This window comes from Pelophylax lessonae, assembly GCF_965119305.1.
Source record: "Pelophylax lessonae genome assembly, chromosome: 2".
Taxonomy (NCBI): domain Eukaryota; kingdom Metazoa; phylum Chordata; class Amphibia; order Anura; family Ranidae; genus Pelophylax; species Pelophylax lessonae.
Window position 1 is genome coordinate 114,659,988 of NC_138769.1, and position 27,909 is coordinate 114,687,896.

General features: G+C 44.3%; 1 protein-coding gene across 1 annotated transcript in view; it reads right to left on the minus strand.

Moving 5' to 3' along the window:
* Window positions 1-27,909, minus strand: part of TRPV3 (transient receptor potential cation channel subfamily V member 3) — a 216,199-nt gene that overhangs the window by 89,094 nt on the left and 99,196 nt on the right. Inside the window, exons 19-20 of the mRNA XM_082247973.1 lie at window positions 24,793-24,990; window positions 13,112-13,192 (exon numbers count right to left, since the gene is read on the minus strand). Of these exons, the coding sequence (XP_082104099.1) occupies window positions 13,112-13,192; window positions 24,793-24,990 (279 nt within the window). The remainder of the gene's footprint in view (window positions 1-13,111; window positions 13,193-24,792; window positions 24,991-27,909) is intronic.

The following is a 27,909-nucleotide window of genomic DNA, read 5'->3' on the forward strand; positions in this document are numbered from 1 at the left end:
ACTTATGGACTACCCCCTTCCCTCCGAACCCCAAATCTTACTGCATACTTATAGCTCCAAGCACACAAAGCAGAATACAAGCCAAAAGCAGAATACTAAAATTGAATATGCATGTCTTTCCATAGCTTCATTCATGACAAAAAATAAATCACAAATGTCATAGATGTTGGGATGGGGGATTAGAATTAAGAAATAAATGTAAGAATGAAGATTGGCATGATATGTAAAGAAACACATCTCAAAATGTTGTTATAATATTGGACCTCGATAAAACATATGCCAGTGCTAGTGGTACCTAAGTCCAACAGTAACAGTAAAAAGTCTGTTCAGGCACAGTGGGTTATGTGGCCCTGCCCAAAGTCATTAAGTCACTAGATCAGGATTTATAACTTACAAAGGAATTGAACTCTGGAAGCTGTGCCACCAAAAAAAGCAGGCAGGGCAAAGGATTTGTCACCAGTATTGCCTGTAGCCTCTGTGCAGCTGATCTTTCACCATTACTGACTTTCCAGGCCTTCTTCTACACTGTGTCTCTCTGTGGAAGTTACCATCTTGGTAGAGGCAAGGCTTTGCTTCCTCATGTCAGAGCCTCCAGCAAGAACAGTGTGCAGCACAGTAGTGACATCACCAAATATCATTCCAAATCTCATGAGACTAGCAGAGTCAGCAGTGCCTTAGATCTCAAAATGCAGATAGTCAAATTAATGTCTACTAGGCACACTCACATAACAGGAAGTGCAACACAATTTTTATACTATTCCGAATAGTGGGGTACTCTACAAATTTTTTAGGAGAACATTTGGACAAAAGGAACATTTTTCGGAATACTGCTTAGGCACAATTCACATTTCTAGATATTCCTCATAATATGGATATGAAACATACAGATATGGGAGAGACATCAGAATTTAAGCAGATATTCTTTGGAAGGTGTTGTACGTCTTTTTACTGCTTTTTTCTCTAAAAAGGGAATTTAAACTAGTTACTGTTATATTTAAGGCAACCAGACAGACAATAGAGAGCACACGTGGACTAAAAACCCGCAAGAATTAAAGGTATGGTGATTAATGGAAAAATGGCAGTTATTTTACAGGAAACTCATCCCATCTCTATGGATGGTAAAGATGGGCTCATTTTATCACTTCAGAACCTGACACTTAAAATCCATCAGCTGTGTGTGGTTGCCTTGCCCAAAAATTTCCATTTTCCGTTTCTCTCTCTAACCACCTTTTCCCCCTTCCCTCCTATTACCTATATTTTTCTCATTTATTCTATTTCTGGCTTTTTTACGTAGTCCAAATGCCTACACACTTCTTAACGTATGTCATTACTTCATATTAATTCACCAATGCTCATATTTTATAGAACAATTCCAGGTATAGATTAAGGAAGTGATCTCTACTTGTCTCTGGGTCTGTGGCAGGACAGTGATATTGCGCTCTCCATCTTGTCCAATCATTTTTTTTTTTTAATTCATTTATACTGCTGCCTGCCCTGACCTCCAGCCTGACTCTTATTTCACCTTTTAATTTGTACCACCCCAGCAAGTTGGCTGGTGAAGAACATTACATACTAAAATTGTACCTCGATGACCGTTTACTGTTCTTTGATAGTGACAGGCCCACTATACCCTATGTGACAGGAAGTCAGGAAAATCTATGGGTGTTGTCACTGACGGGAGATATATTTCTGCTTGGTTTAGACAATTCACTAATTGCTATCAGGTGTCGGCTGCAGAGGTAGGCAGGAAGGTGTACGGAAGTTGAGAACACTTTCAGCTGTTCAGAATGAGGCAATTAAGATCTCTATAACTTGTCCAAAGGGAGTCTATTGATTGCTGTCTCCTGAGGCTGTGTAAGCTGGGGAGAGCAGTCAGATGAGAGACTTCTAAAGGTGAGGTGTTGAATTTTTTTCTGTGTAAAGAAAACACAAATGGACATTTGAGTGTCTGCTGTAGAACCAGCAGGGTCTGCCCAAAGAGTAGGTTGGGAAGACTCCTTAGATAGGTTCCGGTGTGTGAGAAGGTAGACGCCCACAGTGGCCAGGATTTATTTTGTGTTTTATTTTATTTTGATGTTTTTGCTGCATGCACTGTTTTGAAGAAATTGGAAGAATAAACCATAAACTGTTGTTTTCAACCACTCCTCGGCTATCTCCCTGTGTGACGAACCCCCCCCAAAAGGGGTTATCCACACCCGCTACCGAGCTAATCCCTCACATATGGTGGAGTGCCGCGGGCAGTTAAAGTAAACCCAAAAAAATGGAGGAAATACTGAAACAACTGATTATATCGAATGCAGCCCAACAGCAGGCAAATGCAGCTCAACAGCAGGCAAAAGCGGATTTTCAGCGGAGCTTTGCAGCTCAACAACAAGCTCACCGAGAGGCCATTGAAGGCGTGGAACAGAGACACCAGCAGCAAATGGAGGCCATTGTGAAACAGCTTCAGAGACAGCAGACCGAGGTTGGGAGTCAGGCCAGTAACATACCGACTTTTCGGGTAAACCACTTATTGCCAAAGATGACTACAGATGAGGACCCTGAGATGTTTCTGACCACGTTTGAAAGAACAGCGGAGAAAGAGAGTTGGCCTAAAGAACAGTGGGCTGGACTAGTGGCCCCCCTATTAGCTGGAGAAGCCCAAAAGGCATATTTTGACTTGGAACTTGCAGATGCAAAAAACTATGATCGATTAAAAGTGGAAATATTGGCACGTTTTGGGGTAACCTTGGATGTCCGTGCTCAGCGGGTCCACAATTGGAGTTATCAGCTGAAGAAACCACCCCGGTCGCAGATGTATGACCTCATCCATTTGGCTAAGAAATGGCTGCAGCCAGAAATTCTGTCCGGACCAGAAATTTTGGAGCGAGTAGTCATGGACAAATTTCTTAGGTCTCTTCCTAACACCCTGCAGAAATGGGTAAGCCATGGTGGTCCGGAAACCGCAGACAAATTAGTAGACCTGGTCGAAAGGTACCTAACAACTGAGAATTTGACCTCTTTTTCCAGAGATGCACAGACTTTTCACCCCAAGATCAGACCCTCCCCACCTATAAGTAAGACTGCGTCAGGGGATGGGGGTGGAGAGAGGATCCAAAGAGCAACTCGAGGTGTTAGTAGGACTACTACTAATGTTTGGCGAGAGCGACCTGGAAGACCCATCCCACAGGAGAGGACTGGAAGGTTGATTTGTTACCGTTGCCGGGAAGAGGGACATGTAGCAGCAGTTTGCCCAGCGGTTTGCCCAGTGGATGATGAACCCATGCATTGTGACTTTCTGACAGAGAGACGACAGTCCTTTTTTGCAACCACATACACTGCAGTAAAGGGGAATGAGAAACCTTTATATAGAATGTGTTTAGATGGTAAAGATGTTGTGGTATTGTTGGATTCAGGTAGCCTGGTTACCTTAGTGAGAAGTGATCTAGTGGTGAAAAAAAACGTACATCCTAGGAAAATGGCGGTAGTTTGTGTACATGGGGACACTCGAGAATATCCGGTGACTACAGTTTCCTTTGAAACCTCCCTCGGTAACTTGTGTCACCAAGTGGGTTTAGTTCCCAAACTGCCACATGACGCCATTGTGGGAAGGGATTTCCCAAAATTCTGGGAACTCTGGGATTGCCCAGATTCCCCAGTAGGTGGTTCTTCTGAGCCTGAACCATCTACTCCAGAATCCTCTAACTGTGAGGATTATCCTGAGTTTCCGTGCTCAGTCTTAGCCGGGGAAACACCAGTCCCTAGGGAGGAGCCTGCTACCTCAGAAGAGGAACAGCGGCCGTTAGGGTTGGATGACCTTAAAGTGCACCGAGAAAATTTTATCACTGAGCAATTGAGGGACCCCACATTGCTAAGAGCCCGGGAGAATGTAGTGAAGATAGATGGGGAGCTAGTTAACCCTAACGAGAGGATTGCCCTCCCTTACTTCATTATTGAGAGGGACCTCTTATATCGAGTGTCACAGAGGATAGAGGACACTGTTGAGCAACTGGTAGTGCCTAAACCGTACCGCAAGATGGTTTTGGAACTGGCCCATGGGCACATTCTTGGGGGACATTTGGGAGCAGAAAAAACCCGGGAGAGAATCACCCAGAGGTTTTATTGGCCTGGGATCACTAAGGAAGTGGAATTGTACTGCTCTTCCTGTCCAGTGTGTCAGATTAATGCACCCATGCCCCATTTCCGTAGTCCTTTGGTACCCCTGCCCATTATCGAGGTTCCTTTTGAGAGGATCGCCATGGATTTGGTTGGGCCCTTACTGAAGTCCACAAGAGGGCACCAGCACATCTTGGTGATAATGGATTATGCCACCCGTTACCCAGAAGCGATTCCTCTCCGAAATACCTCTGCTAAAACCATAGCCAAGGAGTTATTTCAAGTTGTCACCCGGGTGGGTCTACCTAAGGAAATCCTAACTGACCAGGGCACCCCGTTTATGTCCAGGGTGACAAGAGAACTTTGTAAACTCCTGAAAGTGACCCAGTTACGTACCTCAGTATATCACCCTCAAACAGATGGGTTAGTGGAGAGGTTTAATAAAACGTTAAAACAAATGTTGAGGAAGGTGGTGGATAAAGACGGAAAGAATTGGGATTATCTGCTCCCTTATCTGATGTTTGCCATAAGAGAGGTTCCCCAATCATCCACAGGGTTCTCTCCGTTTGAGTTGCTGTATGGGAGGCACCCCCGGGGCCTACTTGACATTGCCAGGGAAACATGGGAGAGTGAGAGTTCCCCTCATCGAAGTGTGATTGAGCATGTTGCCCAAATGCAAGATAGAATTGCCCAAGTGATGCCGATTGTGAAGGCACATTTAGCCCAAGCCCAGTTGGCTCAACAAAGGATTTACAATCGTGGGGCCCAGGTCCGTTCTTTTGCACCTGGTGATAGGGTGTTGGTGTTGGTCCCCACGGTCGAAAGTAAATTCCTAGCCAAATGGCAGGGGCCCTATGAAGTATTGGAGAAAATAGGGATGGTGAATTATAAAATTAGCCAACCAGGAAGACGAAAACCTGAGCAGCTCTATCACGTGAACTTGTTAAAACCATGGAAGGATAGAGAGTCCTTGGTCGCTGAGACTACCCGAGTTTCTGCTCCAGTTCACCTGGCTGTCCCTGAAGTTGGGATAGCAGAGACTCTGTCCAAACTTCAGAAACAGGAGGTTAAAGAATTTGTGCTCCGTAATAGGGAGAAGTTTTCAGACCTGCCAGGTTGGGTCTCGGGAGTTAAACATGACATTATCACCACCCCAGGGGATAAGGTCAAGTTAAAGCCTTATAGAATTCCAGAAGCCCGGCGAGATGCCATTCGCCAGGAAGTAAAAAAAATGCTTGAGTTGGGGGTGATAGAAGAGTCAAATAGTGATTGGTCCAGTCCCATTGTCTTAGTGCCCAAACCAGATGGAAGTTGGCGGTTTTGTAATGATTATCGCCGCCTGAATAAAATCACTAAGTTTGACACCTATCCTATGCCCCGCATAGATGAACTAATTGATCGCCTAGGCACTGCCCGGTACATGACCACGTTAGACCTTACCAAGGGTTATTGGCAAATTCCTCTCTCGGGGTCGGCCAGGGAAAAAACAGCATTTGTAACTCCAGACGGATCTTTCCAATATCGGAGGATGCCTTTTGGGTTACAGAATGCTCCTGCCACATTCCAACGCACCATGGATAAGACCCTTCGGCCTCATCTAGCCTATGCTGCTGCATACCTCGATGACGTGGTCATTCACAGTGAGGATTGGGACTCACACTTACCAAAAGTTCAGGCTGTGTTGGATTCCATCTGGAAAGCTGGGTTTACAGCCAATCCAAAAAAATGTACCATTGGGCTAGAAGAGGCGAAGTATCTGGGGTATACCATTGGTAGAGGTCTAATCAAGCCCCAAATAAACAAAGTTGAAGCTATTAAGGATTGGCCACGTCCCACCAGCAAGAAACAGGTTCGTGCATTTTTGGGGATTGCAGGTTATTATCGCCGTTTTATTCCCCATTTTGCCTCACAGGCTGCTTCCCTGACCAATCTGACCAAAGGGAAGGAGTCTGTCATGATCAAATGGACTCCCGAGGCAGAAACAGCTTTTCAGGCTTTAAAACAGGCCTTATGTAGCCAGCCAGTTTTAAAGTCGCCTGATTTTTCACGAGACTTTGTGGTCCAGACAGATGCATCAAATGTGGGTTTAGGAGCTGTACTGTCCCAGATTATCAATGGGGAAGAACACCCTGTTATGTACCTCAGCCGAAAGTTGAAGGCCCATGAAGAGAATTATGCCACCATTGAGAAAGAGTGTTTGGCGGTGAAATGGGCCTTGGATTCTCTCCGATACTACCTCCTGGGTAGACAGTTTGAACTGGTGACGGATCACGCCCCATTGAAGTGGATGGCACAGAACAAGGAGACCAATAGGAGAATAAATAGGTGGTTTCTGGCCCTTCAGGAATTTAGTTTTGTGGTAACGCATCGCCCCGGTGTTCAAATGGGGAATGCAGATGGTTTGTCCCGTGCACATGCGTGCCTGTCAACCTGTGTCCCAACCCTAGGGTTGAAACAAGAGGGGGGGGTATGTGACAGGAAGTCAGGAAAATCTATGGGTGTTGTCACTGACGGGAGATATATTTCTGCTTGGTTTAGACAATTCACTAATTGCTATCAGGTGTCGGCTGCAGAGGTAGGCAGGAAGGTGTACGGAAGTTGAGAACACTTTCAGCTGTTCAGAATGAGGCAATTAAGATCTCTATAACTTGTCCAAAGGGAGTCTATTGATTGCTGTCTCCTGAGGCTGTGTAAGCTGGGGAGAGCAGTCAGATGAGAGACTTCTAAAGGTGAGGTGTTGAATTTTTTTCTGTGTAAAGAAAACACAAATGGACATTTGAGTGTCTGCTGTAGAACCAGCAGGGTCTGCCCAAAGAGTAGGTTGGGAAGACTCCTTAGATAGGTTCCGGTGTGTGAGAAGGTAGACGCCCACAGTGGCCAGGATTTATTTTGTGTTTTATTTTATTTTGATGTTTTTGCTGCATGCACTGTTTTGAAGAAATTGGAAGAATAAACCATAAACTGTTGTTTTCAACCACTCCTCGGCTATCTCCCTGTGTGACGAACCCCCCCCAAAAGGGGTTATCCACACCCGCTACCGAGCTAATCCCTCACACCTATGACAATTCTAAAATAACAATATAACCATTAAAGCAGGCCTCAAAGTTTCCACTCGCCTGCTCGCATTAAGCGAGGGGAAATAGGCTGAAGACGAGTTTTCTGGCTTGGCTCAGGCGGGGAGGCGCGTCCGCTCGGCTCAGCCAAGTAGGTGGACTGGCTCGGGCGGGGGCAGGTCTGCCCAGCTTGGGTGGGAAGGCGGGCCAGCTGGCTCGGGCGGGGAGGCAGGCCAGCCAGCTTGGCTCGGCTGGGACAGAGAGGTGGCCAGAGCAGTGTGATCCAGCCTGTTACTTGGTTTATTCATCTCTATCAGCAAAGTAAATATCAGCCCTCTCTTACCATAATTAACTATTCTGGTCACAGAAATGCAGCCAAGTGGATGTCAGTTAACTGCAGAGCTCAAGATTCAGCCCTGGTTCACAGTGATAAAATGACGGAAATGCAGAGAGATAATTTACAAGGGCGTGTTTATGGCAGCAATAAGGGCGGGGCAGGGTAGCGGTGGGGTGGGGTAACTGTTGGCGAGTAACTTTTAAGGTCTGGCTAGCAGCTCAGGACTTTAAATTTTGAGCCCTGCATTAACCACTTCTGGACCGGAAGGTTTTACCCCCTTAATGACCAGGCAATTTTTCGCAATTTGGCAATGCGTGACTTTAACCGGTAATTGCGCAGTCATGCAAAGCTGTACTGAAACAAAACGTATGTCCATTTTTTGCCAAAAATAAAGCTTTCTTTTGGTGGTATATGATCACCTCTGCGGTTTTTATTTTTTGCAATATAAATTAAAAAAGACCGAAAATTTTGAGGAAAAATTATATTTTCTACTTTTCCTTATAAAAATATCCAATAAACGAAATTTTCCAAAAATCTCAATAAGTGTATATTTATTGGTTTGCGCAAAAGTTATATCGTCTACAAACCATGGTGTGTATACTGGAATTTACGCAACTTTCACTTATTGACTGCCTATCTCATTTCTTGAAGTGCTAAAATGGCAGGGCAGTACAACCCCCCCAAATTACCTCCTTTTTGGAAAGTAGATACCCCAAGGAATTTCCTGAGAGGCATGTTGAGCCCATTGAATATTAATTTTTTTTGTCACAGGTGTTTAAAAAATTACAAAAAAATATATATATATTTTTTTTTACACAAAGTTGTCAGTGAAATTATATATTGCTCACGCATGCCATGGGTATATGTGGAATTACACCCTAAAATACATTCTGCTGCTTCTCCTGAGTATGGGGATACTCAGTGAGACTTTTTGGCAGTCTACCTTCTTACATGACCCCGAAATCAGATCACTGCCTTCAGGCTTTCTAAGGGCACAAATTGTTAATTTCACTCCTCACTACCTATCACAGTTTCGGAGGCCATGAAATGCCAAGACAGCACAAAACCTTCAGAAAATCACACCTTTTCGGAAAGTAGACACCCTAAGCTATTTGCTGAGAGGCATGTTGAGTCAATAAAATATTTTATATTTTGCCACAAATTTTGGGAAAATGACAAAATCTTTTTTTCTTTTTTTACACAAAGTTGTCACTTAAATGATATATTGCTCACACAAGCCATGGGTAAATGTGAAATGAAACCCCAAAATACATTCTGCTGCTTCTCCTGAGTATGAGGATACCCCATGTGTGAAACTTTGGCAATCTATCTGTGTACAGGACCCCGAAAACTGATCACTGCCTTCAGGCTTTCGAAGGGCGTAAATTGTTGATTTCACTCCTCACTACCTATCACAGTTTCGGAGGTCATGAAATGTTCTCCAATCAGCTCTATGGTCAGCTGACGGAACCAGTGGCTGCAGTCTCGGGTTACCCAGTGGGACAGGAGAGCCCAAGAAAACTGTGGAAGGCGGCGGGAGGGGGTGGGAAGTCCCCTCCCACTGCTTGTAAAAGCAGTCTAGCGGCTAATTATCTGCTAGGATTGCTTTTACATGAAAGCCGACTACTGGCTGTAAAAAACGATACCAAGATGATGCCAAAATCTGCAGGCATCATCCTGGTATAACCACTCAAAGGCCAGCGACGTACCAGTACATTGCTGGTCCTTGTTGGGCATATATTGTGAGGTTCTTCTTTTTTTTCTTACTCTACAAGTGTGCGGTAGGGATGGAAACAGTCCCCGCTGCAGAGACCAGGTTGGCAAGGTCAGGAGGGACCAAAAATGCGTGTTTCACACCCATATCCGCATTTTCTACAGACACGACATCTTCTTTGGGGTGCTCTTTGGGTAGGGGCACCAGGGAGGACATCCAGCTCACTGTGTCCGGATTGTAAATTTGGGCCACAGCACCTTCTGGATACAGAAGGGCTGTGATGATCTCTTCCTGGATTTTTAGGAAGGATCCAGTTCTTCCTGCCACTTTGTATAGCACATAAGCGTTCAGCAGAGCCAATTAGAATATGTATACAGACACTTTTTGTACCAGCGTCTGACCTTATAGGCAATTAAGTATGGTGCCATCACCTGGTTATTGAAGTCCACCACTCCCATGTTAAGGTTGTATTCTTGGACACAGAGGGGCTTCTCAACAACACCAGTCGCCGTTGCAATTTGGACTGTCGTATCTGCGTGAATGGAGGACAGAACGAAAACAATCTGTGTGCCCCTGCACTTTACTGCAAGAAATTTATTACAGCAGGCTCTCTCCCCCTGTCTAAGTCGGGTATCTACAAGTTGTTGGGGGAAGCCCCGGTGATTAGGTCACACGGTGCCACATGCGCCAATTCCAGAATCAAAAGGTGACTAAAAAGTGGCACCCTTGTTTAATATTTGTCCATGTATAAATGGTACCCCTTTCCGAATAAGGGTGACACCAAGTCCCAAACAATCTTGCCGCTGCTCCCTATGTAGTCTGGGCAGTTGGGGGGGCTCCACATTGCTATCTTTTCCCTCCTAAATCCGGAAACTACATGTATAGAATGTTGCCCTGTCACAGAATTTATACATCTTGACCCCATATCTGGCACGCTTGCTGAGGAGAAACTGTTTGAAAACAAGGCGGCCAGAAAATTTAATCAGGAACTCATCAATGCAGACAGCTTGTTGAGGCCTATACAAGACTGCAAACCTTTGGATTAAGTGATTTACAAGGGGCCGAATTTTGTGGAGCCTGTCATATCCAGGGTCACCCCGAGGGCAACAGAGTTCTTTGTTACTGAAGTACATGAACTGCAAGATTTGCTTGTATCTAGTCCTGGCCATGGCAGCAGAGAACATGGGCATATGATGAATTGGGTCAGTGGACCAATATGACCGCAACTCACTCTTTTTAGTAATGCCCATAAGGAGGGATAGGCCCAGAAAGGTTTTAAATTCGGAAACAGTGATACGTTTCCATGCAAATTCTCTGGCAAGGGTCAAATTGGGTTTTGCGGTGATAAATTGATCGGCATATAAACTGCTTTGGTCCACAATAGATCTGTACAGATCTTACATGAAAAACAGCTCATAAAAATCAAGGGGAGTAAAATGAGCTGTTTCAACCTGAATTCCGGGTTGGCCAGTGAATGGGGGAAGTACGGGCGCTGCAGAAGCGGTGGGCTCCCAATCAGGATTTGCAAGCGCATCAGGAAGGACACTATGGTCTCTACGGGTCTTTCTTCGAATTATTGGTGGCTGCGGGACACTACTTGTGCTAGCCACTGCACCAGCTTGAACTGCACTTATGGGACTCGTCATGTCACCAAGTGATACTGCAGTGCTGGTTTGACTATGACCAGGATGTACTAGGCCGCTGGTGCTTGCCAGTTCACCAGAATGTTGAGTGGCACTAGTACCGACACTGCTGCATACAAGAACCCTGCGATTGTTGCACCTCAGCAACAGAAAAATGGGGTTGGGTGGGCCAGACCACTACTCCGTCATCAGAGCTATCTGTCAGGGTGCCACTGCTGTCTACAGGTTCAAATACTGAGACTGATTCTGACAGTGAGGCTTCCCAATCGCTCTCATCTGTCATGCTCAGAATCGTGTAGGCCTCTTCACTCGTGTACCTCTGTTTGGACATTTTGGCCAATACATTTATAGGTACTGTGGCAGAGTGTGGCCCTGCCAGGGTTTAAAAAGTGAACGTGACCCAGAATTCTCAACCAGGCAGGTTGAGGGGCTCCAGGGAGCTTGTAACATGAAGAGGAAACTGGCTTTTCAGTTTCCTCTGTGTTTTAAAACGTTAAGTTTGGGACCTGGAGCCTGGAGATTTCTAAGTGATCCGCGTGGGATGAAATCTCCAATCCTTGGTCCAGCTATTCAGTATAGCCAGCATAATAATTGATCAGGTGTGTGCTGGGCTTTTAATAATGACCTGACCATGGTTCATTGCTCCACCCCGGCAGAAAGGAGGTTTGGCCTAGGAGTCAATGCAGCACGAGGCTGATATCTGTGTGCACCCAGTTGGGTGAGCTAAGTCTGTAGGAGACAGACAAGGGCCTGAAGTGTTAAGGCCAGAGCAGCAGTGCTGCAAGTTCAAGCCAGGGGGGCTGAATAATCATTTATTTTGCTGAGGACTCAAAATGCTGAAACCCCTGCGAGGGAAACACTTGTTTTGTGTACAGAGTTTCCTTTTAATAAACATGGGCAAAGAAAGCCCTTAAAGAAGAAACAGCGAGTGGCGGTGTCCTTAAAGCTCTACATTTGATGCGAGTCTCACGGTACCCAGTGTGACTCACAGGTAAAAAAGCACCTGGTTGTCAAGGACTGTTTGAACCGCTACCAAAAAATGTAACTGATAGTGCTAGCAGAGATCAGGCCTGACTCTGCTAACGCTGCGGTTTAGTGTGCTGTGTATTGGAAGTGACAGTAATCTGCTGATACTGCACTTCTTGGGGGATGGGCGGAGGGGCTAAACACAGGTGCTGGCAGGTGTCGAGGTGATCCTGCTAACACTGCGTTTTGGGAACACTATACTAAACTATTTGGAATGCTAGTATAGTTCTGATCAGATCAAAGCTATTGATCCGTTCAGACACTATACTAGTAATGGAGGTGTTTAATGTGTGTGTGTCACTGGCAATCAAAGGGTTACAATGTATTTCTAAATATGTGGCGGGCAACCTGTCCCTATCCTATATTGACGCTAACTAACGTTAACTGATGTCACCTGTGACACTAATACAGTGATCAGAAAAAAGATCTGTACACTATAATAGTGACACTGTGATAGGGCAATGAAGTGTTAACTGGGGGCGATCAGGGGGTTAAATCTTTATTAGGGGATGTATGGCAGGTACCCTAAACCTATCTGGGACTGCCTCTAACTACCACTAACTGTCTCTCACACTAACTGAAGTCACAAGTGACAATAATACAGTGATCAGTAAATTATCTGTATACTGTATATAGTGACACTGTGACAGTGATTTAAAGGGTTAACTAGGGGGGGGGGGTGATCAGGGGCTTAGATGTGTGCCTAGGTGTACTGGTGTCAGTGTAGTGCTTGTGTACTCACAGTTGATGCTCTCTTCTCTCACGCTGGAACCAGAAAGGGATCCAGAAGAGAAGAGTGCATCATTTCCTGTGCCTGTGTTTACATTACACAGGCACAGGACATTCTGCAATTGGTTTAGAACTGATCACCAGGTCCAGGCCAAAAATCATTGGAATGTTTTGCCTTTAGCCAATTTTGGTGATATCTAATGTTCACCATAGAATTCTACACTGAAAGACTGTATAGTGGAAGCTAATAATAGATTTGTCTCAACAACTGAGATAAAACAATACAGCGTGTCATTTCTGCATGATCTCACCAAATTATTGTTTTATTATTTTACCTCAAAGCATATAGCTGAATCGAAAGGCTGAGAACAATTGAATCAAAACCATCTTCCAATTTTACACTCTGTTTTATCAATCCTTTGAGCAACCCCTTACAATATGTGTTTACTGTATGATTACTGAAATTTTGTCATGGCAATTTGGCAAATGGAATATAATTTTCCCAGAACATTACCTGCTACTTTCTTCTAGAAGCAAGAGAACCGATTCATCGACAGGTGAACGAGGCGAATCCTTCTCTTCATGTTTTCCGTCACTTTACATGAAAAACAAAATTTTAACAAACACCAACTTCAATGTGCTAATAGAAAAATAGTCTACTAAATAGATATGTTCACAGTTATTTAGGTCTTCCTTTTTTTTTTTTTCATGTACAAACAAAACGTATATATCTTTGAATAAAGTTGTGTATTGACCTTTTGTGTTGATAGGGGAATCAAGCAATTATCGTGGCAGGAAAACAGAAAATTTTATCATACTTATCGTAATTTTATTTTCCTGATGTCTTAGCCATGGCAGTATACATGTGATAGTAGCCCTGCCTACTTCCGCCCAAAGGACCAGTGGATAACTATAAGAAGTTAACACAACAGCCCATTGCCTGTACATCGCTAGGAACGAACTGGGTGGGTTCAGTAAGCTGCCATAGATAGGCACCAGGAAAAGAAAATTATGATAAGTATGACACAATTTTGATGGCACCATACATGTGATAGATCAATAACTAGCTATCAGGGTGGGAAGCTTCAGCGAATTATGTCATAAGAAAGTGAGTAAGCTACTGACTTCTTGCCAAAGACAGATGTAGTGAGGACTACTAAGCCCATCAGTAGTGCTAAAAGAATGCACTGTAATAGAACCTGATTGACTCTGATTGGTTTCTAAGGAGCTAGTTATAGCTACTATGGCTAGCTAATGACATGTTTGCAAGTGTGCCATCATTGATGTGGATGTAATGAAGGAGTATGTCACCTAAGTTGGACAAAGCAATCTCACTATGTGAGAGGCAAACAAATGCCCACAGGCTCTTGATGCAATGATAACAGCAAGGCTGTGAACTTCCTGCAGCTCAAAGAGCCTCCCCAATAACTCTTAAGGCAAGGCCCGTACACCCTTGACGGAAATCGGATGAAATATCCTCCGATTTTTCTCTCTCTTGCTCAGCATTCATAACCATTTTTAGTTGACAGTGCATAAATGTTCACGAAATTTCTCGTCCGTTTTTTTTTTTTTTTTGGGACATTTGTTCCTAGACTTCCGGGTCACCAGCAACTTCAGATCATGCGCGGTCTTTCGTATCCGATTTTTCATGGACGTCGTTTTGGGACGGACGATAAAAATTTTGGTGTTTGTCCCTCCTTTTTTTTATTGAAAATGTCAGCATCGGCTGCTGAAAGTTGTGTACACACTAGCCGAAAATCGTACGATTTTACCTCGGACGGGAATTTTCTACTAGTGTGTACCCCACTTTATACCAGAAGCTGGCTTCAGATAAGGGCGAATGTCCGTCTGGTAGAAAAGCAATTGAGCACTGTCCACGATACCCTCCGCATCCACACCAACATTCAAATCCCCAGGACAGGCCCCCAGAGCACACCCCCTCAAGGGAACGTGCCTCCAAAGCCTGCCCCATAAATGACAGTGCAGTTGGAAAAAGGACAATGGACAGCACCAAAATGCTCCTGTAGGAAGTGTTTTATTCCAGCTACAATAACCTCAAGCCCCTTGTAGAAAACACGGAAAGTGAGGATAGAAGCCTAGATGTCAGCCTTGCCGATTTGAGAAACCGTAGTCTGCAGCCAAAGGCTCAGGTGCATCTTGTCAGGACAGGATGGAACCTGAACCCTAGACCATGGAGTTGGTTGATGGTCTGCTGAGTCGACTTGACATGATAGAGCTAGGAATCGGAGCATTTGTACAGGGTCCATCTTGAAAAACAAAAGTAAGGTAAAGGCTGAGAGATAAACTTTCCATCCCGACCACATCCAACCAAGAGATGGAAACTTCCTTTGGGTGAACTGGATACAGATCAAAGAACTGAATAAGGATGTCCTGTTTTAGGAGACCGATAGAAACTAACCCGAACAAGATGGAGAACTTGGTTCTAACAGCCTTGTCTTATGTTAAACCCGTGAAAGGTTCCATACCAGACAAGGTCACCAGTCTTGAACAGTCACCTTTGTCCAGCAAAAGATGAAGTAGACCTCCCTGCTCAGCATCAAGGGATTCCTAGATTTCATGATGCCTGGTCCCAGAATTTGAGGTTCAATTATCAAGCTGTCCAAGGCAGCTTGAAGCTGGATGGCAAAACACATTCCTTGGGAACAGAAGATCCTGATCTAGTAGATCCCCCAGAACAACTGTCCGGCGCCCCTTTTAGGTTGGAGTTCCACATCTGCCTGGATCAGCCTGGAACACCGGAATGCTTTCCATTCCAAACATGCAAGACAAATGAGGAAAGGAAGTACTGAAAATCACAGGAACATCCAACCAGAGGATCACTGCACCTAAACCTAAACTGCCTAGCCTTTAGTTTGACCTCAGGGGCCCTGTAGTCAACCTCTGAAGTTGCCTACCTGGGACACACCTCCTGGAATCACTCCAGAGATAGAAATCAGTCTCACAGGTTTAGGCACTGCTGTCAGATGCAGTCTGCCTGCCAAGATGTACAGTATACCTGTAATGCTCATGCCTGACAAGGCTGGAGCCTGACATTTTGCCAAGAACACCAATCTAGGCTTTTGCTACTGCAAAACTCTAGATCCACCTGAAAATTGAAGTACGCCACCTTTATTGCATTGTCTGCTTGGATCCAGATTATATAAAACAGCCCAGAACCTCTGGATGTTACCTTGGGAAACAAGACACCAAAGACAACCAAGCCCCTTGATATCAAGGGTGTCTAGGTCACTTCCCCAGAACGACCCTTTAAGACCCTAGTAGTTCTGCCACTAACCTTATTATTACTAGCGGGCATTTTGGAAGATATAAGGGGGCACTCTGGAGGTACTAAAACAGTACCTGCAGTGTGCCCCTTACATTCTCCTGAGTGCCCCCTTGGGATCAGTGGCAGTAGTGATTGTAGGGGGGTGGGATTAGTGGTGGTGGGATGGAGGGATGGGATCAGTGGTGGTGGTGGTGGGGGAATGGGATCAGTGGCAGTGGTGGGATCAATGGCAGTGGTGGGGTGGTATGGGATCAGTGGTGGTGGTGGGATCAGTGGCGGTGGTGGGGGATAGAATCAGTGGCAGAGGGATGGTGGTGGGGGGGATGGGATCAGTGGCAGAGGGATGGTATTGGGGGGGATGAGATCGGTGGCGGTGGTGAGAGGGAATAGGATCGGTGGTGGTGGGGGGGATGGGATCAGTGGCAGAGGGGTAGTGGTGGGGAATGGGATCAGTGGTAGAGGGATAGGAGAAGTGGCAGAGGGAGGGTAGTGGGGGATGGGAGCAGTGGCAGAGGGATGGGAGCAGTGGCAGAGGGATTGTGGTGGGGGATGGGAGCAGTGGCAGAGGGATGGGATCAGTGGCAGAGGGATGGTGGTGGGGGATGGGATGGCGACACTGGCACTCACCTGTTCTCAGTCAGTCCCCCTTCTTGCTCAGTGCTCCCAGACTGGCTGCACAGTGCCTCCAGTCGCAGCTCTCCTGACATGGGGACTCTGTCTTCACATTGGCTCACAAAGGGGAGAGCTCCTCCCCCTTCACTCTACTGGCCCATCAGCTGATCAGTTGACTTTCTCCTCCACCCGACATGGATCTGCTTGGAGGAATGGGCTGAGCACTGTACCAGTAACAGTGAATGTATACTGTCCAGACTGACATGATGCCTGTAATTAGCGGTGGCGGGCGGCACCCACAGTTTACGACTTATGTTCTGATTATTGCCTAGAAGCAGTGGTGGCAGCCAGCGGTGGCAGCCAGCGTGAGCAGGCGGCTGGGCCCCCCTACAGTGGTGGAACACCAGAGCCCCTACAGTGGTGGAACACCAGAGCCCAGTCGCAAGTGCGAATGCTGCGACCCTGGTTATTCCGTTACTGGCTTGACAGTTTGTTTGAGAACTGACATGAACACACTAGTTACTGTAACTGTTATCATTCCTGGCATGCCTTGAATGTAACTGTTTTGGGAAATAGTTAAATCAGTGGGTTTACTTTGTAGTTGTGGTTTAAGGAAGTTAAAAATAATAGAATTATTGGCCGGATCACCAGGTTAACATAAAGGACAGAAAGCCTAAAAAAAATGATAATACCTAAAAGGAATGCAGCCACCACATCTAAGGATCGTTAAGCTGCAATATAATATTTTTTTTGGTTTTCCATATAATTTGTTTACCTTTGCTGGGCTGCTTAGGACAGGGACAGTGTTTCAGGTCTCCTGAACTTACAGGACTGCTTGCAATCTGCTGCCTGTGATGTGAGACACCATCCTGTTCCCCAACTGGGCACATTTACTTTTGTTGTTATGCTCTATGGTCTCCCTGTACATGTATTAGTTTGAAATACTAGGGCAGTGGAAGACTTAAAATACTCTACCAGCCTTGGACAGCTAAGCTTGTATTAACTGAAGCTTATGGCCATCTCAAGTAAACAAGTAATAGTTTAATAACACTAACTGTCCTGAACTGGCTAAATTACAGAATTTTATAGAATGGGACAGGTGTGGGGTGAGATTCATATCACAACTGTATCGGGGATGGGTTCTTAAAGACTTTCAAACGCTTAGAGCAGACTTTGGACTCCCTAATTCCTTCTTTTTCCAATTCCAAGCCAGAGACTCCTCCTGGGGACTTTGTGACCCCGTCCTTCTTACTCGTTTGGTGGAGTCGGTAGTAAAGAAAGGACAGATTTCCTCGCTATACTCCAGTTTTATGGCCCAGATCTCTAAAGCTATGACCTTTAAGTGTAGGGATGGTTGGACGGAGGACTTGGGCTCTATTTCTGTGGAGGAATGGGCGGGTATCCTTGATAATGTCCTTAAGGTGTCCCTGTCATTGTTGCAAAAACTCACGCAATTATTTATTCTGCACCGCACATATCGTACCCCTCAGAGATTGCATAGTTGGCACAGGAGGAACTCTCCTCTGTGCCCTCGATGTAAAGTCCACACGGGGACCCTGCTGCATATGCTTTGGAAATGCCCCAAATTGAACCGTTATTGGACAGAAGTTTTTCATTCCATCAATTCCATTTGCAATCTCACTCTTCCTATGGATCCCAAATTGTGCCTTCTTGGGTGGTTAGATAAGGAACTGTATACTTCTGGCGTCCACACTGCCATCCTCAGAGTTCTATTTCTTGCCAGGAAGCTGCTGGCAAGGAAGTGGATATCTTCTGTGGTGCCCACGCATGCTAAATGGGTGAGTGAAGTGAACGCGGTATTGCTAAGAGAAAACCTTACATATACAGTAAACACAGGGGCAACGTATTGAACTTTTAACGCATTTGGGCTCCGTGACTTGATGTTCCTGGGCTAGCTCCTACTCAACTAGTCACGAACAGGATTCTAGGTGGAGTGACAGCCGCTTGTTAAGGTTGAGGCAGGAGGTACGGGCCTACCATGTACACCTTGTTTGGGCAGTAGGATTGGGGGCTAAATGCTATGACGCATGTGTCACTGTTATAGATTGAATCATTTATGTGGAGGTCATCCTTAGGCAGTCCACCTTTATCTCTGTTTTTGTTTTTCTTGTTTCTTTTTTTTTGGTTTAGAGCAACTACAGCGGATACAGGTTACTCTTGTATAGTTGAGCCGGCTTGTTCTGTAAGGGGGATCCATTGAAGTGCATTGTACTGGGGAAGGGAGGGGGGAATGTTGTGTGTGAGGTCTGTTTGTATAGTAGTCAGTGTAGTGGGTGGTTAGTGGTCACTATAGTGGTCAGTGTGGTGGTCAGTGTAGTGGTTAGGGTGGTCACTGTAGTGGTCAGGGTGGTCACTGTAGTTGTCAGTGTAGTCGTTAGGGTGGTCACTGTAGTGGTCAGTGTAGTGGTTAGGGTGGTCAGTGTAGTGGTTAGGTAAGTTAGTGTAGTGGTCAGTGTAGTGGTTAGATAGGTTAGTGTAGTGGTTAGATAGGTTAGTGGTCAGTGTAGTGGTTAGGTAGGTCAGTGTAGTGGTTAGGTAGGTTAGTGTAGTGGTTAGATAGGTTAGTCTAGTGGTCAGTGTAGTGGTTAGGTAGGTCAGTGTAGTGGTTAGGTAGGTGAAAGTGGGAACAAGGTAGGTCTGTGTAGTCTCCACTGTATACATGGGCAGGGCAAAGGTAGTGGAGTCAGGGGCGAGGCCAATTGAGGGGAAGGGGGGGTGGCAAAATGAGGTTTGGCCTAGGGTGTCAAAAATCCTTGCACCAGCCCTGCACAGTACACAGGGGGAACACCTCCCCCTCGCGGTCTGCGTAGGAGCGCGGGTTGTCACGTGACTACACGGCGCTCAGCATGACACAGACAGCACGCCAGACATCGGACGCCCCCCTCCGCTCCCCTACCATGACAAGCAAAACGGCAGGGATGGAGGCAAGTAAGGATAGCCCTTTATTGGACAGCTGGCTCTGTGAGTGCTGCGTGGGACGAGGATTGCATAGGTAGATTTCAGGAAGGGTGGGAGGGTATATTGAGTAAGGGGGGGAGGTTGGAAAGGGGGCTGGGCTAGAGATATTGAGGAAGAGGGGAGATGGCAAGGGGGGGGATATTGAGGAAGGGGGGAGGTTGGCATGGTCATGGGGGGGGGGGGGCGCAGATACAGCTCTTTGCCAAGGGCGTTGGAGACCCTAGGTACGCCTCTGTTCAATTCTATGTCAATCTGTCATTAAAGAAACATGAAGGCTGCAATTGTGGTACTCTTCTGAACATGTTAATGCTTGGCTGCAAAGCTAATCCTCTTACTTCTATACCTTAGGTCACTAACTTGAAACAAATATACAGGGAAGTAATTTTGTAATTTCATTTGTAGCACTACTCCCATGGGAGCTGCTTAAAGCAGATTCCCCTGGGTTACCCATAGCAACGACTTGTAAATTCTTAGTACTTTAGATTCTCGGCTCAGTCAGTAAACAGTCCAGGGGATTTGCTTTTTGTTGTTTTTATTTTATGATAGGATGGGAGAAGGGATGAGTGGGATACTCCAACTTAGCAAACTATGCATAATCTTGAGGACTTCTATGTATGTTGAATGCGGCAAGGCCGCTGCTTCACCCTGCCACTGAAGTGAAGTATTTGAAAGGCAAACTACTTGGTAGATTACTCTTCAGGGTTCTACTTGGCACCTCATTTTATCACTGACTGTGTGTGCTGACCTTCTGTCCAATGACCTCACTGGAGTGGTCCCCTTCCTGGCAAACCCTTTGGCAAGCCCCCTGGTACTCATGGACCCTATTTATCCCAGGTAGCTCTGCCTTAAGCTCCACTGTCAGTTTCTCCAGGACCTTTCTGGCTCAGCTCCACACCTGGCTCACCAGACCGACTGCCTGTGACCACTTTCCTCAGCATACAGGAGGAGAGACTGCCATCACCCTCCTCCTGGGACTCTGCTTCCCGCCAAAGGCCCCCTGCCTCATTGGCCAGGTTTTCTCCACTGTCCAACAGGCCTCCCTATTGGATGCAGTGGGGACACTCCCTCAGACCAAATGAATGCACACTGAGCACAGAGAGCAGGCAAAACTAAAAAAATCAGGCTCCCCTGATAAGCAGACGGAGCAAAACAAATGCTTTACCTAGCACCTGTCTAGGAGGGTGCTACACATTGATTCTCCTGATCTCCAATTTTGTTTTGGGACAGTGACTCAGAAAGTCTTTAAGCTAGTGGATTTGCAGAACAGCTAAGTAGGTAGTATTTTTCAGGGAGTCAACAATAACAGCACTTGTATTTGTCATTTCACATTTTGGTGTACATTTGGGTGTTATGCAAGTGTTAAGTGGTGTTAAGCTTTATCACAGAGAAGATGGGTGGTAATTTCCTAAGAGGTGTTTAATAAAGTGTGTTAGCTAAGGTAGGAACCAAATATCTCCTCTCTTCACTTTACTGTGTTGTCTCTGTGTTAGCTAGAGTGTTAATATAGGAATGTACCTGTTTAACCACTTGCGGACCACCCCAAGCAGATTTACTGTGGCAGAGCGACTCGGCTGCGCATAATCACGTAGATCTACATGATTATGTGCATGTGCTTTCTGCGGTGCGCACGAAACCACACAGCCGGAGCCAGACCGTGGGAGGATCGGCGCGATCGCCCCCGGCCTCCCACAATCTTCAGAGAAACTGATAGGAGAGATGCCTGGCTATGTAAACAAAGCAGGCGACTCTCCTGTCAGACAGGCACAATGAGATTGTGTGTCTAAGCTAAGCTGAAACACCGATCTCTGTGTGCCTGTCACAGAGCCCCCCCACAGTTAGTAAGCACAATTTAGGCTCCCTGCCAATGTCACTTATACAGTAACAGTGCATATTATTTAGCATTGGTGTCACTGGTCCCCAAAAAGTGTCACTTAGTCAGATTTGTCCGCCGCAATGTTGCTGACCCGCTGAAAATCGCTGATTATTAATAAAAACAACAGAAAAAAATAAAAAGTCCAAAAATCTATCCCATAGTCTGTAAACGCTATAACTTTTGTGCAAACCAATTAATATATGCTTTTGGGGTTTTTTTTATCAAAAATATGTAGCAGAATACAAATTGGCCTAAACTGATAAAAAATTTGATTTTTTATATTTTTTTATTTGGAATGTTTTATAGCAGAAAGTAAAAAATATTGTTTTTTTTTTGTCCAAAATTGTCTATTTTTGTTTATAACGCAAAATCTAAAAACCGCAGAGGTGATCAAATGCCACCAAAAGAAAACTCTATTTGTGGGAAAAAAAGGACATCAATTGTATTTGGGTAGAGTTACACAACGCGCAATTGTCAGTTAAAGCAACGCAGTGTTGCAAAAAATGGCCTGGTCATTAAGGGGGTAAAACCTTCTGGAGCTGATGTGGTTAATAACCTGTGTAAGCTCAGAAAAGTCTTAACACCGGTGTAAACTTGGTGTTATATACCCTGGATTTAACACCAAGTCAGACCAGGTGTTAAAGCCTTTTTTCAGAGTAGAAGAGGAATTTTACTGCTCATTGTGGTCAGTAACTGCTTAGGACAACACTATTAGAGGCTGCAGGGTATGTGTTCATCTGGAACCCGAGGTCTGCAGCATTCACAAATCATACATCTATAATGGCAGAGCCTTAGCATGACTGATGCTTGGTAGCTGACATGTAGGATTAATATGTACTCTAAGGGCTGGTTCACACCATCTGAAAGCAAAAAACAAGAGAAGGGCGCACCGACCTAGTGCAACACCATAAAATATTTATAAACAAATTTTTAAAACACAACATACAAACTACTCACAAGAGTATGCTATGTACAAGCGAAAAAGAGAGTTCCTTCAGCTGTCCAGAAACCACGGGACCGTGATGCTTAATAGTGACAGGCAAACTTGAAGGTGTCCATAAGGCCAGCGCGTTTCGAGGGAGAACCCTCTTTCTAAGAGCCATGATTGCAAATGGCTAATAAGATCTATATATACTACCCAGCAGCATGGACCGGACCTCTTGATAAAGATGTTTAAAGATGTTTAATTAGTTTTGTTAATAAATATTTTATGGTATTGCACTAGGTCGCTGTGCCCTTCTCTTATTTTTTTGCTTTCAGTTTGTGTGGATACCCATCATCCTGAGAGGGCAGCAAGACTTTGGATGCTAACATTATAGCCAATGCCTCTTTGGCCTACATGCACCATTTGAGTGCAGGGGACACCATGTCCACACATGAATCACACAGAAATGCACTGTGAGTTCCTGTGCGATTCAGAACACATGCAAAACGCACTCCATTTGTGATCTGTAGTGGGCGTCAACAGAAAGGTAACAACACCCCGAATGCAGGGTACAAATGAAGTGCGTCTGCCCGCACCGGATCGCATGGTACTTTTGTACCATGCCATCTGGTTACAGTGCCATTTAAAAAGTAGTGCATGCACTACTTTTGGTGCAGTATAGTGCAATTTTAGCCCATTCAGGGCTGGTTCATACTATACCTACACATGAATCGCACAGGAGCGACCTGTAAGCTCCTGTGCTATTCACATGTGGTTCTGTGTGCTGCGATTTCAGACCATTCATTTTGAATGGGCTAAAATCATACCTCACTGCTCCAAAAGTAGTGCATGCATTACTTTTTAAATCACACTGTAACCAGATCTTTTGTACCAATGCGATCTTGTGCGGGCAGGTTTGCAACCTGCATTTGGGGTGTCATTAACTTTCTATTAATACCCGGTGCAGATCGCAAATGGATGTGTAACAGTTTTACATTTTTTTTGGTTATATTTCAACCCCATAACTAGGTTCAGAGGATTAACCTATAATCCTTTAGAGTGGAGAATGGTAGGGGAATAGTAGTGTAAAAAATATATATATATATACTTTATAATATTAGTCAGGGTTTGTATGTGCTTTTGCATGTGTTTTTTTTTTTTTTTTTTTTAATTCTTAAACATTTCTGAGAAATATTCACAATCCTTTTACTGCAGATCATAGGTTTTCCCACACAGGATGGCTGTTGTGCAGCTAGTTAAACCTTCCCCACATTCCTTTCACTTTCTAAGAGCCGGTTCACATATATGCGTTCGTACCTATGCGATCTGATTTATGTCCGAACTGACAGTTCGCACTGCGAAATGCGAACTGATCTGTGGTTGTCGTTAACTTTGTTTTGACACCCCCAACAATTCGCATATGTGTGAACTGCCTGCGAGTTGAGTGCGATGCGGGAGTGGATTCGCAGGGTTCCCACATCTCATATGTGTGAACCAGGACTTACACAGTGATAACGCGCTGCTAGCTAACACCGCTTATCACAGACCTGGAGTTAACACTACACACTTTATTAAACAGCCTCAAAGCAGGAGTAAAAATCGGCGGTGTTAGATAGTATTTAGAGAGCGGTGATAATGCAAGAAGTAACACCGTTTATTAAATGTACACCTTGATACTCACAATCCCCAATACACCCAACATGCACACCCATTACTCATTGTGTTGTTAGCTGTTCTCCCCAGGAGGAATCAGCTTGTTTCGGCTCAGTTCTGCATCCCAAGCACGGATTATTCAAGAATTGGACAAACTTTGCCAGGCTGTGACAGATACTAGTTTCTTAATTTGTTTTATTCAATCGCCACATTCAAAGAAATTGTAGCTAAAATCATTCATATTTTATTCTGGGCATGGCTATGTTAATAGTGTAAACTTACTTATATTCCAAACAAAGCTTGTGGTAACTAAATATTAATAACATAGAACTGTAAAAAGGGAAAACGGGTGCAAAGTTGCAGATACTTCATAAAAAATCAAATGTGTTGTTTTAATTTTGTAGTAATAAAAGATTAGATATGATTTTTTTTTTTTTTTTGCTACAGATAACTCGTAGGTGTGCCTTTTTTTTATTGCTCCATTGTAATAAACCAGTTCTGATAGACTTAAGCTGGCCATACACTACCCAAAAAATCGTTCAAACTCATTTTCAAAAAGCGAAAAATCGTCCGTGAGAGCAGACCGAATTTCGAACAATAAATCGTTAAATGGGCATTTTTCATTCAATTTGTCACATATCCCTAGTGCAAACAGTTTGGCCGAGAAACACATTAACCTTTCAATTTACCGTTTGTTCGGCAGAATTTTCCAAACTGAAAAGTTAAAAATGATTTTCTATTTGTGCCCATTATTAACTGGATGAAAAACGAACGATCACACCAAATGACAGATTTTGGAACGATTGTTGGGCTAGTGTATGGCTAGCATTACATTTTAGGAGGTAAATAGAAAGCAAATGTACATACCTTTCAGTAACGTGTGAATCCATAGGCTTCGTAAACACTGGGGAGACAGACCTAAATGATGCGGTAATAAGATCTTTAGGCTCCTCAAGTTTGGGGGCTTCTGAAATCATTTTGACAAAATCCAATAGTATATTAATAAATAATATCTTATAAAATTGAGAAATCCGTTTCCATTGCTTGTTGCGTAGATGCAGTGAGCTTTATGGGCTCTGTGATCAGGCAACATGAGTGTACAGGAAGGTGAAGATTCTCACTTAGGGGCTGGGACAAGCTGGGGCTACTGGCCAAACCTGTTACACGAGATTGAATGTGTATGTCAACAATTTCCTGACAATTGAAATTCTAGCTCCAGCCTCCCTTTTTGCATTGCATAATAATATGGGAAGCATTATCTCTGACAGTGATAAAGAACAAAGAAAATCAAATCCTTCTCTAAATTCTGATTACTTGTTTAGCATTTTTCAGTGCTTAGGGCTAAAGCATAGATCCCAACTGTCTCTGTTTTGGAGAGACTGTCCCTCTTTTGAAATAAAGTCCCTTTGTTCCTCTCCTCTTCCCTCCTCATTTGTCCCTCATTTTGATCTGATGTACACTAATGGTCAAAGTTTAAGAACAATATAAAAATATAAAAATTCTAATATAGTAAATGACTAATAACAAAGACCAGTGATAACAGCAGCCCACCTCCAAGACGACCACTGCCTTGCTAAAGAAGTTGAGGGTAAAGGTGATGGACTGGCCAAGCATGTTTCCAAATCTAAACCCTATTGAGCATCTGTGAGGCATCCTCAAACAGAATGTGGATGAGCGCAAGGTCTCTAACATTCACCAGCTCCGTGAACGTCATGGAGGTGTGGAAGAGAACTCCAGTGGCAACCTGTGAAGCTCTGGTGAACTCCATGCCCAAGAGGGTTAAAGCAGTGCTGGAAAATATTGGTGGCCACACAAAATATTGACACTTTGAACATTTTCACTTAGGGGTGTACTCACTTTTGTTGCAAGCGGTTGAGACATTAATGGCTTTGTGTTGAGTTATTTTGAGGGGACAGCAAATTTACACTGTTATACAAGCTGCACACTCACTACTTTACATTGTAGCAAAGTGTCATTTCTTCAGTGTTGTCACATGAAAAGGTATAATAAAATATTTACAAAAATGTGAGGGGTGTACTCACTTTTGTGAGATACTGTATGGGTACTGTAAATATCTCCTAAACTTGCACCATTTACAATACAAGATAGCGGGAGGCTGGCGGCGATCGAGCCCACTCCTCCCAAGATCTGCTGAGGAATCCTTAGCAGACGGCGGGGAGTGAACGTCTCGGAGGTCAGGAGGAGAAGTGGGAGATCAGGACACCACTGAGAGAGATTGATACGTTAACCACCTTCTAACAAAAAGCTTTACTGGCTTTAAGAGGGACTCTGGACAACTTCCAGGAACCCCACACACATTCTAATTACAAGGCAAAGACCGGTACCTCCCCTCCTTTTTGAGGATAATCTCCACCTCTACTCAGCCTCTCAGCAGGACATGGGACAGTGACATCCCAGCAGTTTTGGGATCCTCTACACAACAGTGCCAAGCCCCCAAGCTGATCTCTTCCTGAGATCTTGCTGCAGCCCTAGAGGCCCCCCCCCCCGGGTGAAGCTCCCCCCCAATCCTCGCACAGGAGTCTCTGCACAATCTGAGTTTGGTGATTACCTTGAAAAAGGCAATTTTTGATATTAAGTCGAAACACGTCGGAACCCTTAGTTCAGCATCGGGAATCACCACACCTGCACCAAGGTAATATAGAACCATGCGGCCTAGCTGCCACTGTTTATAATGTACAACACTTGTATGAATGTGAAATTATTCTTTCTACTCTTGATGATTTAATAAATACTATTTTATATACAATACCACTGCCTGCACAATCCCAATTTTTCTTGGTTTGAGGGACCAACCTCTTCTTTACAAGTTATGTCAGGGATGATGGCAATTATCTAGTTACTTACATAGCTCTAAAGATATTTCAATATATGCTTCCCATATTATGCAATGCAAAAGGGAGGCTGGAGCTAGAATTTCAATTGTCAGGACAATGCTGACATCGTGTAAAATATTTACAAAAATGTGAGGGGTGTACTCACTTTTGTGAGATACTGTAGGTACAAGTTATTAGAGAGGGTTTACAACCTCTTTAAGGCAAATAGTACTGTTTACTTTGCAATGGAAATTTACATTAGCTTAGAAAATGAGGTGAAGCTCTGATGACTTCCATCAAATCTTGTGCAAGAAAAAAAATCCTTTTTTTTTTTTTTTCTATGCACGTTGGAGAATTAATTTCAAAGTAAAATTTCTCTTAAAGGAGATGCATGGCTGTGTTTTTTTTCCCAGTATTATTAACCACTTAAGCCCTGGAGGATTTGGCTGCTAAACGACCTGGGGGTATTTTGCGGTCGTGCGACGCTGTACCTAAACGAATTTGACGTCCTTTTTTTCCCACAAACAGAGCTTTCTTTTGGTGGTATTTGATCACCTGTGCGATTTTTTGATCACGCGCTATAAACAAAAAAAGAGCGTAAATTTTGCAAAAATAACAATATTTTTCACATTTTTTTATATGAAATTCCCCCCAAAAAAATGTAAAAATCAAAATTTTTTAACATTTTCGGCCAATTTGTGTTATGCTACATATGTTTGGTAAAAAAAAAAATCGCAAAAAGCGTATTTTTATTGGTTTGCGCAAAAGTTATCGCGTTTACTAGCAAAGGGAAAGATTTTTGTCATTTTTGTTGTTTTTTTTTTTAAACGCGTAATGGCGGCGATCTGCGATTTTTTTGCGGTACTGCGACATTGCAGCAGACAGATTGGACCCTTGACTGACATTTTTGACACTTTTGGGGTTACCAGTGACATTTCTACAGTAATCAGTGCTATACATATGCACTGTTACTGTAAAAATACACTGGTAGTGAAGGGGTTAACTTTATTTGAGAGGGAGGGGCTGTGTGTGTCCCTAGGGGCGTGATTCTTACTGTGATTGGCTGTGGCTTGAGCTCTAGGGACACTGATCAACGGTTCTACATTGTAGAACCGTGTGATCAGTGTTTTTACACCGAGGAGAATGACAG